Source organism: Archocentrus centrarchus, chromosome 19 (genome assembly GCF_007364275.1).
Source record: "Archocentrus centrarchus isolate MPI-CPG fArcCen1 chromosome 19, fArcCen1, whole genome shotgun sequence".
Classification (NCBI taxonomy): domain Eukaryota; kingdom Metazoa; phylum Chordata; class Actinopteri; order Cichliformes; family Cichlidae; genus Archocentrus; species Archocentrus centrarchus.
In genome coordinates this window covers 25,751,771-25,764,596 of record NC_044364.1, presented here as the reverse complement: position 1 = coordinate 25,764,596, position 12,826 = coordinate 25,751,771, and the positions used below count along the sequence as shown (strand labels likewise).

The 12,826-nt window shown below is 44.1% G+C and overlaps 1 protein-coding gene across 2 annotated transcripts in view; it reads left to right on the top strand.

The window, feature by feature from the left end:
* The first annotated feature begins 793 nt into the window (after positions 1 to 793).
* The window catches only part of acbd4 (acyl-CoA binding domain containing 4), a 34,116-nt gene continuing 22,083 nt past the window's right edge, over positions 794 to 12,826 (top strand). For both annotated transcript variants that reach the window (XM_030755292.1, XM_030755291.1), the window contains exons 1-2: positions 794 to 992; positions 1,564 to 1,676. In XM_030755292.1, the coding sequence (XP_030611152.1) occupies positions 1,586 to 1,676 (91 nt within the window). In that variant the 5' untranslated portion in view covers positions 794 to 992; positions 1,564 to 1,585. The remainder of the gene's footprint in view (positions 993 to 1,563; positions 1,677 to 12,826) is intronic.

Genomic DNA, 12,826 nt, shown 5'->3' with positions numbered 1-12,826 from the left:
CTTTGCCTCATAAAGTTCACTGTCTATATTCCGGTGCTTATGACGTGTTCTGTCTTCTGGACTTTGCTGCACAGCGTTTCCTGGTGTGTGACGCAGTGATGCACTGTCAGCTCACCTGTGCAGGTCTCCCTCTGCACCTTCTCCCGCATCTTTCCAATCAATCCGCCCAATTTCTCCTTTCTTTTTAAAGTTTTTCTCTAATATTTATTTTTTGTTAAAAAAAAACAAAACTCTTTGGTCTTCTTCTTCTACTACTACTACTACTACTACTACTACTAAATAATACTAATAATAATACAGGAAGAAGAAGAAGGAGGTGGTACCTACTCATTGGGGTGGTTGTAGCTCAGGAGGTAGAGACAGGTGTAGCAGTGAAGCTGCAATGAATTGGGACGGTAGATAAGTTTTAATAATCCAAAGCAACGGACAGTGGCCAAGAGACGTGAAGCCAGAGTGCAGGCAGCATAACAAGGTAATAATAATAATAATAATAATAATAATAATAATAATAATAATAATAATAATAATAATAATAATATTAAGAAGAATCGCCAAATGCTTGCTCACAGGGGGTCGTTTTGACTGTTGGGTTTTCTCTGTATTATTGTAGGGTCTTTAATCACAATACAAAGCGCCTTGAGGGGACTGTTTGTTGTGATTTGGCGCTATATAAATAAAATTGAATTGAATTGAATTAATGATAATATAATGATAATAATAATAATAATAATAATGCCGTCATTACGGTATAGCCGTAGCCACGTGACTTGACACGGAAGTTGTTTATGTAAACTACACTCCGGAGAGTGGCTGCAATTGAAGGCAGGTCAGTCCCAGCTTAGCTGAACGGTGGACAGTTTTGTAAACATACTTACCGTCAACTTGAAGCCTCGTTCTGTAGCTCGGTGACTTTTCTGGCCGAGGTTGCCAAGGTGTCTCGCATGTTTCCACGGTGCTGATCATGGAAAGCGGCATGACGAAAAGTCAGTGAGGTAAGCCAGCTAACTCATGCTAAGCTGCAGCGCGTCCTTAGCTAGGTTAGTTGTTCCGTCAAACAAGGTTCTTTGTAGCAGCCCTGTTTATCTCTGTATACACATCAAGCTGAATTTATGTTCAGCATACAATTCCAGTAAATGCATTAACAAATAAACAGCATTAAAGTTATAAACATACTTAAAGTACAAGTACAATGAAGCTGTACTTCAGTAAAGACCTTAAGTAAATGTATTAAATTACATTTCACCACTGGTTCTGTCCATGTTCTCAAACGGTGGTGTTGGTGTATGACTAACATTACTTTAGGTCAGTGACATTGGTGGGTTAGTGGGGCAGGGTGGGGGTATAGTGCTTATAATCAGTGATCAGCACTCACCAAAAAGACCAAAAAAAAAAAAAAGAGAGAGAGAACATACAGAACAAATTATAGATGAATCTGACATTATTGCTGTCATATTCAATATATGTCACCATAATATTGTTATTGTGACATTTTTAATGTTAATATTTGATTCTACTCTCATAACTAACTTTTCTTTCTGTGTACATGTGCTCTCTCATCTCCAGCTGCACTCATGGTTTGTGTCTCATGCCAGTACCAGCCATGGTAGAGCCTGTGGGTCATCACCAGAAGCGGTTTCAGGCTGCTGTTGATGTCATCCATAAACTCCCCAAAAATGGTACATGGAACCTTTCAGTCATTACAGGCCTCGTGTAACTAAATGTTGTTGAGTAGTTGCATGTATTTGTTATTTATAGGAATGAACTATACCAAAAACATGTGATCTGAGATTATTCACTGGAAAACTAAAGGAGAATTCCAGGTGTTTTGCTTCCAAAGAGAAAGTCGAAAGCTGAACCAAGAAATCTGTGAAGTGTTGTTACAATGACACATTTGGGTGGCTGGGGCTCAGGTCGGTAGACCTGGTTATCTGCTAATAAGAAGGCTAGAGGTTTGATTGCCGGCTGCTCCATAGTGCTTGCCAAAGTACACTTAGCAAGATAGTGAACCCCAAGTTGCTCTTTGATGCATCCATGGGAGTGTGAATGTTAGATAGAAAGCACTTAGGTATAGAAATAATTGCATGCATGAATGTGTGTGAATGGGTGAATAAGGCATGATGTATAAAGGACTTTGAGTGCTCGAAGTAGAGTACAAAAGCACTATATAAGAACCAGTCCACTTACATGTGCTCAATAGCGGTTTGCAATAGAGGTTTTTGGTTGTTTGATAAAGTAAAGATAAAGGCACTGAGTGAATTTTAAAAACCTGGTAGCTATGATTGTTACAATAACAAATAATTTTTTTGAGATAGGATTATATGAACTGCTCTCCATGTGATCCTTAACATACTCAGTATACTATAACAGAATAATTAGATGTGAGAGTCCATTGTTCATTTTATAAAATCCAAATTAATGCACTTTGCATAGAATTTGGCCAAATATTTCCTTAAATGTTTTATTTTTGGTATCCTACCTGCTACGTCAACTCCTTTTAAGGGAGCAGCCAAACGTAGCTTTTGGCAGTGATAAGTACTAGTTATTGTAGTAAAGATGTAGTTTTTCTTGGCTTACTGTATCTATAACAGGGAATAGCATGGTATTTGTTATCTGTACGAGAGACAGACATTGCTGTCTTAATCATTTTATTAAGTGATGGCATTCTGTCTTTCAGGCATAGGTCGTTTTAATTATTGTTCCTAATAGCTTTATTTAAACATATCCACAACAGAGCTGACTCTGGTACACGGCATTATCCATACATGCCAAAGATTTGGTAAAGAGCATTATTAGGATTAACATGCTTTTCATCACCATTGTCACCAAGAACAATGTTTTTTTGTGTGTGCGCGTGTGTGCCCTTTGTCTTGCGCACAGAGCTCCCCCTCACTCATACTACATTTCCACCGCAGAGGTGCCAATGCTTGTGCCGGTGCTGGTGTCGGTTTCAATGAACTGGCAAAACGCTTAAGAATGAGTCTGCGTTTCCACCGCACTTTGTGAACTGATCCTTTACGTGTGAGTGTGGGCGGGCCTCGTCTGGATACAGAAGCCAAAGGGCACAAACGTGGGAGAACACTGTTGTCCAAACAAAACTACTGCAGCATCTGTGTGCAGCACAAGGTAAACACAGACAGCGAATACGACTACGCACTTTGCGTCCTTTTATCTGTGATATGAACTGATACAAAGCAGCAATTTCAGACTGAGGGCCCAACCTAATTCACAGCTGTGAAAATCACATAGTTTTTCTCATGCAATACACACCATGCAGTGAAATTGCGGTAGAAAACTTTACATTGAGATGGCAGAGTCTCGCCCTTCTGCCGCTTTCATAACACGTTCTTGGTTCAAGACCAGCTAGCTCGTAGTGCCGGAGTTTAATCTCTTTTTTGGCCGAGCACCGAGTATTTTCTGTGGAGGAAGGATTAACTCTGCTTCAGTACAAGTTCACTGAAATATGTAGTATTTCATAGGCATGTTTATGTCTTGTTTACAGTGGCTTGTACTTGTCAAGCTGAGAGGCCAATTGCTTTTTCTGGTCTTGCATCAGTCTCCTTGTCAAACACCTCTGGTCTTAGACAAGCTCCCACTGGATCTGCTATCACTGCTTTGAGATTACCGTATTTTGCAGACCATAAGGCGCACCGCATTATAAGGCGCAATATCAATGAACGGGTCTATTTTCATACATAAGGCGCACCGTGTTATAAGGTGCATGATAAAACATGTAGAGCGAAGCAAAAGTGTCAGGTAAGTCGACTTTATTCAACTCATTCACAATAACTCAGAATATTGTTCAGTTGCAACAAATACAGAAAAATACACACATTTTAAATCATCTATCTTCCACAAATCCATCAAATTCCTCATCTTCAGTGTCTGAGTTGAACAGTTGGGCGATTTCGGCATCAAGCATGCCGGGTTCCCTCTCGTCATTATCTGAGTCAGTCTCGTTGTTGTTACTGTTTTGTTTTGGTTGCGGCACACAGCAATCATTTAATTGTTAATAAAAGGGCAACTTTTGCTGGCAATCTGTCGCCATCTTCTTCAACATCTTAACAGACACTGCAATATATTCTTTATTAATGAGGGTAAAAACAAGTCATTTTTTCATTTTATATATATAAGCCCTTCATAGATCCTGTGCACCTGTATATTTACCGATATAAGCAAAGAAAAAACTTAAAAAAAAAAAAGGAAATCCCTTTTTGACACAACACCGGAAACCTGAAAACTCCGCTGTCAACGTGTTTTGTGTACATACAATCAGGGGCGCAGCTATATACTTTCTGAGGTGTATGCGGACACATTTGCCGGCAGGCCAAGAACTGTGCGCTAATCCGTTATCCCTATTGCCGATTGATCAGTGATCAGCGGATAAAACATCGGTCAGCACTTTTTACAGTGACATTTAAGCTGCCTGACTCCCCAAAAAATGACCAAACGAAAAGTGGAAAACAGGGATTTTCCAAACAAGTGGGAGGCAAAAGACCTGAACGCTGACATCGGAGGTAAACCATTTCCTCACTTGCGCTGCGGGGAAAGAGCGGATTGGTGGGACAGATACGGAAAAGATGAAGAGGGAGACCTGCACAGGTGAGCTGACAGTGCATCACTGCGTCACACAGCAGGAAACGCTGCGCAGCAAAATCCTGAAGACAGAACGTGTCATAAACACCGAAACACAGACAGGGAACTTTGTAAGAGGCAGTTTCAGTCTTTTCTGGAGTAAATAGCTTCTGAATTTGGTGACGCGCCTTATTACACAGGTGCGATGAGCTGCCTGAGGAAATCTGTCAGTTTATAGAAAGTGAAGGAAAAGCCTCAGCAGGGCTCCGGGATGAAAGATGGCTGAGTCGACTTTTCTCATGAAGCATCATAATGCGTCCCTGCAGCTTTGGGGACTGGACCGCGTGATAACTTGTCTCCACCGCTGTGTTTGCAGCTGCGCTTTTTGCTGATAAACTGGACACACTGCGGAGTTTATGCACGTTTTCCCGACTGTGAAGCGCAGAAATTCACATCACAGTTTTTACCTGGAAAAATGTGCAACTTTTCATCAGTTTGAAATATATTCATTTTTCCTGATGTGATTTTTGAAGAATAATATAATTTTATATTTTATTTAATGTGTTGAGGAAAAAAGCTGCTGTATTCTGGCCATTCAAATTTATTTTACTGATTTAAATAATTATTTTTAATCCTGTTCCGCCCGTGACTCAGAATGTGTCTTCAATTTTGGCCCGTCCTGTGATTGACACCCCTGCTCTGTGTGAAGAAAGAAGAAGAAAGAGCTTTATTTGTCACATACATATACATGCAGTGAGATTCATTCTCTGCATTTAACCCATCACACACATGGAGTATGTAGTACACACAGCACAGCATGGAGCAGGGGGCAGCCAAGGGGTGCCCGGGGAGCAACCTGGGGGGGTGGGCTTGCTCAGGGACCCACCGCTGAAACAAACAGCGGTGGATGGAGCAGCTACAAAGTTCTCTGTTCTTCATGTTGCTGATCAGGTGGTTGAACAAGGACCTCCAGCTGTTTCCCAATAAAAGTTTTAAGGTGGTTACAGGAGTAAGTGCTGCTGCTTTGGTCTGAGCGCACTGTCTCAGTAAAGGCTCCGACAGACTGCACTAAAACAGCTGCTGAAGTGTTTTTGTTGAAAAACTGGGGGCTGCATGAGCTGCATGAGTAGAAAATTACGTTTCTACTGTGGGTCCATTTTTAATCGCTAATCAGGGATTAAAGCATAAAAATATTCTGACGGAGACACTTGATAGTGAAGGGGGGGTCCGGCACCAAACAATCGCACAAACCAAACCACCAGATTGTGGTTATAGTGATCGTACTGGTGGCTACAGCTGATGCAAGGAAAAATAGCACCTGACATTCTCTGCACAGCCAGTAAAACCACACAGACAGTGGAGGCGTGGAAAAAACTTGTCAGCCATGATCCACTCCTGTTAATTCATTCCTGAATTTTTCATTTGATCTTTGTTTTTCTTCTTACTTCTCATTCATGCTGGCTGTCATTTCGATTTCTGCAGCCGCGAAATCAAGTGCGCATGACCCACCAAACGCGCACATTGTGAACTTCCCCTGCGCTGTGGTAGATTGTAAATTGCAGTGAAATAATACAGGTGCTGTCATGATCCTGGGCCGGTGGCCCAGCGTTTTGAGTTATTTTGTGTAGCTTTCTTTTGTTGTACTTTTCAGGTTGTTTTCTTAGTGTTGCTTTTAGTTTCTCTGTTTGTTATTTGAGTGTGCGGTTTGGTTTCCTTTGTTGTTTTGTTTTGTAATGTTGCCTTAAGTTTTCTGTGTTTAGGTTAGTATTTGTTATGTTTAGTCAGTTCCTGTTTTATTTTGACAGTCTCATGTTCCTTGTGCTTTGTGTTTAGTTTTGCTTCCCCTTTGTCATTAGTCTCATTCATTTCACCTGTTGTTCCCAGTTGTTTCCCCTCACCCCTCGTTTCCTTTGTGTATTTAAGTCTCAGTGTTGTTTAGTTCAGTGTTCAGGTCCTCGTCAGTTTTGCCTGTGTGTTTTGTCCTTCGAGTTTTTCCTGCTTTCGAGTTTCAAGTTTCAAGTTTCAAGTTTCAAGTGTACTGTTTGGTAATTATTTGAGTTTTCAAATAAACTTCCCTCCGAACCTACTCTTGCCGTGTCCTGCACTGGGGTCCTCCCTGCCTTGCCCGCACACAGCTGTGACAGTAGGACCTGAACCCAGTATGGACCCCGCGGACCGCGAGTGTTAATGTGGGAACCGCGGCTCATTTCGAAAAACGAGCCGCAGTACATCGGCACTCACCTGGCCCTGGGAGGACCCGGCTGGAGGAATAAGCCTCGGCGTTGCCGCATCTCGCCTTCGCCTCCAGCCCAAGCTTCCCCACCGCAGCTGCCGTTCACGACAGCTGCTGTATCACCACCAGCCTACTCTTCCCCCGCCGCTTTCCTGGCAGGGATGTGGGATGGGGAAGAGGAGCCTGCCACCACTGCGCTTCCGATTCATACGGGCGGAGGGAAGCGCGGCTCACGGCGGCGAAAACAGCAGCCATCACCTGCTGCCTCTGTGAGTTCTGCACAGCCCCAGCCTGGAGACGTCACACAGGCCATCCAGCCACTGGTCAAAACTACTGCCAAACCTGTTTGTGCATTTCCTGGGGTATTCGTGAATGCTATGACTCCCTCTGACATTCCTGCTACACACGAAAAGGAAAAGACTGTGCTTAATAATTTGGCCTCTAATGATAACCAGTCTCCGGTGCCGGCCAAAGACAGAAACAATGCCTATATTGCTCCTGAAGTTTTTGTGGACAATAGATTGAAACAGGCTGTCCATGACTATGTTTTTGATTTCTGTGATGATTGGCTAAACAATCCCCAGGAGGAGATAAGGAGAACAATTTCCCACAGTTTACAGGAACTGGTGTCCAGTTTCACTTGGCTTTTGAATTCTCTGCCTGAACTGATTAGAGACTTTGTGACTGAGACCATTCATGCAGAGGTACCCATGACTCGCCCTGCACCCGTTTCTGTCTCGCAGGAAGGAGCGGCCGTGGACCGGCCCGCTTCTGTTCCTGTTTTGTTTCCGCGGGTGGGGGCAACCAAGGACTGTTCCGGGTCTCAGTGTCACAGGATGTCAGGAAGCCCTCTTGGGCAGCCCCAGCCATCAAAGGAGACAGCTGCGTGCCCTGCTGAGTGCATCCCACAAATACCACAGTCTTCAGCCTCACAGCCTTCAGCCGCAGAGCCTTCAGCTCCCTCTGCTCACCCTGCTCCAGCCGCCTCAGAGCCTTCAGCTCCCTCTGCTCACCCAGCTCCAGCTCCCTCAGTTCACCCAGCTCACCCAGCTCCAGCTCCCTCAGTTCACCCAGCTCACCCGCCTCCAGCTCCCTTAGCTCCCTTAGCTGCCTCTGCGCACCCGCCTCCAGCTCCCTTAGCTGCCTCTGCGCACCCGCCTCCAGCTCCCTTAGCTCCAGCTCCCTTAGCTCCTTTGGTCCCCTCAACTTCGGTCCCCTCAGCTCCTTTCCCTTCGGTCCTTTTAGTTGCTCCCTCTTCTGGTCCCTCACCTTCAGTTAGTGCTTCTAAGCTTTTTACGCCCTTAGCTCCTTCAGTCCCTGTTCCCTCTGTACCTTCACCTTCCCCAGCTTCAGTTCCCCCAGCTCCTTCACTCCGTTTAGTCCCTTTGGTCCCCTCAGCTCCAGTCCCTTTAGTTTCATCTCCCTTGGTTCCCTCTGCAGCTCTGGTACCTTCAGGTCCCTCAGCTCCTTTGGTCCCCACAGCCTCAGCTTCTGGTCCCTCAGCTCCCTCTTCTGCTCTCTCGCCTTTAGCTTTAGCTCCCTCGGCTCCCTCAGCTTCGGTCCCTTTAGCTCCCTCAGCCCCGGTCCCCTTAGCTCCCCCTGCTCCCTCAGCTTCCTCAGTTCCAGCTCCGGTCCCCTTAGTCCCTGCTCCCTCAGCTTCCTCAGTTCCAGCTTCGGTCCCCTTAGTCCCTGCGCCCTCAGCTTCCTCAGTTCTAGCTTCAGTGCCCTCAGCTTTGGTCCCTTTAACTCCCTCCTTTGGTCCCTCAGCTCCTTCTGGTCCCTCGCCTTTAGCTTCGCTCCCCTCGGCTCCCTCAACCATGGCTTCGGTTCCCATTTTAGTCCCTTCAGTCCCCTCGGCCTCAGCACCTGTAGTTTCACTCTCTTTAGTCCCTGCAACCTCAGCTTCGGTCCCTTCAGCTCCCTCAGCTCTTTTTGTTTCACTCCCTCCAGTCCCTCAGGTCCCCTTAGCCACCTCCTCGGCTCAGGTTCCCTCGGTCCCTCAGGTCCCCTTAGCCACCTCCTCGGCTCAGGTCCCCTCGGTCCCTCGGGTCCCCTCAGCTTTGGTCCCTCTGATCCCAATAGTTCCCTCATTTTGTTCTTTGCCCCCTTCAGGTCCCTCAGCTCCTTCCCCTTCGGTCCCTTTAGTCACTCCCTTAGCTCCCTCCTCTGGTCTCTCCTCTGCCTCAGTCCCCTTGGCCACCTTAGAGTCACCCCTGCCTGACCCTGTTTTTGAGTCACCTACAGAGCAGCCCCAGTCGTTAAAGGAGACGGCTGTGCGTCCTGCTCGGCAGCATGGCTCTTTCGAGTTCCCTGGCTCCTTCGAGTTTCCTGGCTCTTTTGGGAATTCGGAGCCTTTCAAGTGTTTGGAGCCTTTCAAGTATCCTGAGCCTGCTCGCCTCTGGAGCGCGGTCGGCCTCCAGTCCTGTCTCCTCGTCGTTGTCGCCGCCGCCGCTGGGAGCGCGGTCGGCCTCCAGTCCTGTCTCCTCGTCGTTGTCGCCGCCGCCGCTGGGAGCGCGGTCGGCCTCCAGTCCTGTCTCCTCGTCGTTGTCGCCGCCGCTGGGAGCGTGGTCGGCCCCCTGCTCGCCTTCGTCCTCGTCGCCGCCGCTGGCAGCGCGGTCGGCCCCCTGCTCGCCTTCGTCCTCGTCGCCGCCGCTGGCAGCGCGGTCAGCCCCCTGCTCGCCTTCGTCCTCGTCGCCGCCGCTGGGAGCGCGGTCGGCCACCTGCTCGCCTTCGTTCTCGTCGCCGCCGCCGCTGGAGCTGTGGTCGGCCTCCTGTTTCGTCTCTTCGCCACCCGCCTGAGGTCATCCGGCTCCGTCGCATGCCACGCGGCCGCCCGCCTGAGATCATCCATCGTTGCCATCGCTGGGAGCGCGGTCGGCCTCCTGATGACCCTTCTGTTTCCTGGCCTGTGAGTTCTGCCCCTTGGCCGGGGCGGCCTCCTGAACATTAGGGACTGTTTTTTGGCTGTATGCTGTTTTTTGTTTGGGCCTTGTGTTTTTTGTTTTTGGCTCTTCGCATTTTTTGTTTTGGTTCTTTGACCCCCCTGGACTGCCTCAGTCCTCTTCATCCCCTGGACTCTGTTTTGGACTGCTTTATCCAGCCTTGGGCTGTTGCCTTTTGTTCTCGTTCTGTATTTTTGTTTTGTTTTGGCCTCTGTCACTTCCCTGGCAGACCCCCTGAACTATCTTTGATTTTCTGTTTGGTCTCCCGGGTTTTGTTTGTTTCTGTCCCTCCGTCCAGTTCCCCCTCCTCCCGCCCTGGTCTGGTTTTGGGTTTTGTTTGGCCTCTGTTGCTCCCTGGGGTTTTGTTTTGTTTTTGTCTCGACATGACATTTCCTGCTCCAACTAGGTGGCACTGCGATTGTCATAAAATATTGCCATATGTATATATTCAGGGACGGATGGGCATCCTACTGAGAAAGTTTGATCCAGATTGGATTATTAGGTATGAAACAGGAGGACTGTTTTTATAATAGTGTATATAACTCTGTCATTACTTTCTGTCAGTGATTTCACCACAGAGGACTATGTACTCTGTACCTTTTGCGGGGTGGGAGAGCTGTATGATTGATCTCCTAATGTGTGGCCAAAGAATCTACTGTAATGTTTATGATAGCCTGGGCTCTTATCTGTTTGCAATGGTAGATTTTTGCCCTTAAAATTACTATAGTGATTTACCAGAGATGTTCAGTATTAATTCATTTTGTCCAAAGATGTGGACACTTTTTTGAAGTGCGTCTTTCCTTTCCATTTCATGCTTTTTATATTTAAAAAGAATAACACAAAGTGGTTTTATTTTTAAATTATGCAGTCCACAAATTATTTGTAAAACTAGTATTACAACAGCTATGTAATACCTTTTATAAATTATGTTATTAATGTGTTTATTTATTGTCAGGTTTATGGAAGCCAGGAAAGACTTCAGGAGATTCCTGCATTTTAAGACACAGTTTTATTTTTATACACAGTGGTTTATTCCCATTCAGGTTGATGAATCATATGATGATACTGCATAGTCTGTTGTCGCTTTGACTACACAGTAACAAAAAACTAACAGAAATATTGTAAATGGACTAGTTCTTATATAGCGCTTTTCTACTCAATCAGAGCACTCAAAGCACTTATACAACCTGTTTGCATTCACCCATGCACTCCCATTCATACAAGCACTTCCATCATTACTTAAGCTAAATGCTTTTTTAATTAACTAGCATTCACATGCATTCATACTCCGACAGAACGGTCGGAGAGCAACTTAGGGTTAAGTATCTTGCCCAAGGATACATTGGCATGTAGCCTGGAGTAGCCAGGATTCGAACCGCTGACCTTCCGATCAGTAGGTGACCTGCTCTACCTACTGAGCTACAGCCACCCCATTGTATCAGTTAATAACCTCTTGATTGCATAGTTAAGAAAAACATTACTTTTTTTTAGACTCTCGTGATCTTAGAGTATCTATACAAATCAGACAAATGTACTGTGACTAAGAAAATATTATAGAGGGATGTTTGGGATGGGGGTTGAAAATTATGGTCTATGGGGTCTGGGAGAGCTATTTTCATAGTCACTCATTAAGTGTGAAGAAGGGTTGAATGATAATTTTGTTTTAATTCTCTCCTACCTATCAGCATATGCAGTTTTTACACCTATAAATAGATTAACTGCGCAGTATTAGGCTGGACATGCATCTGTTGTTGCATTTGGTCCCTTTCACAGCGAAGCAGAGTACTAAAATGAATCACACAAAGGTGATATACTGAGATTAGTGGCATACAACTTGGTACATTGAGTAATGCCGGAAGTAAGCATGTATGTCTGTGACTGTTGCAGCTATATATATATATATATATATATATATATATATATATATATATATATATATATATATATAGATATATCTATATATATATATATATATATATATATATATAGATATATCTATATATATATATATATATATATATATATATAGATATATCTATATATATATATATAGATATATATATATATATAGATATATAGATATATAGATATATCTATATATATATATCTATATAGATATATATATATATATATATAGATATATAGATATGTATATATATATGTATTCCTCTTCCTCGCTGATTGTTTCTGTCTATAGTGAAACCTCAGTGACCAGGGCTTCTTGTACTGGCTTATATTGGTTTATTCACATCATTAGCCAAAATAGTATATATAAAATTATATATATATATATTAGGGCTGGGACCTTAACGCGTTAATTTCGATTAATTAATTACGGGGAAATTAACGCGTTAAAAATTTTAACGCATTTTAATCGCACTTTGCACCGTGGAACGTTTCTCAGTGCGCGAGTTCCAGGCATACAGATTATATCGACGCACAATGTCCAAATTAGGGGCCGCATCCTGCGAAGGACCCGGCCCACGTCTTTCGTAGCCCACGAAGACCGCAAAGGCCGGAAGTGAGCGGCTAGCCTTCATATCAGCGTCACCTGCCGTCACCTCTGCGTAGCTCATGTCGCCTAGCAACCGTGAGTGTGAAGCACAGCTGTGTAAAAGCTTTTTCTCCTTTTTGTGATTTAATTTTAAGTCTTTAATTCAAAATAAGCTGTTAAAACAAGCATAACACATTTCAACATCAAGTAATACAGCTGAGAGAATGATTAATTTCCAACTATATAGTGAGACATTAATGTTGAATAAAACTATCCAGTTATGATGCTTAACTTTAATTTCAGGAGTTTGCTTATCACAGGAGCACTTCCACCCTTCGTTGGTCTGTGTAGTAGACTGGTGGGAAAATAAACCAAATTTTGAAGTTTAAGCTTATGTATATTGATTTATTCATCAACTAAACTTAAATTAATATTTATCATGCCAAATATTGAAATGGGATTAAAATGCGATTAATTTCGATTAATTAATTACAAAGCTTAATTCGATTAATTTTTTTAATCGAGTCCCACCCCTAATATATATATATATATATATATATATATATATATATATATATATATATA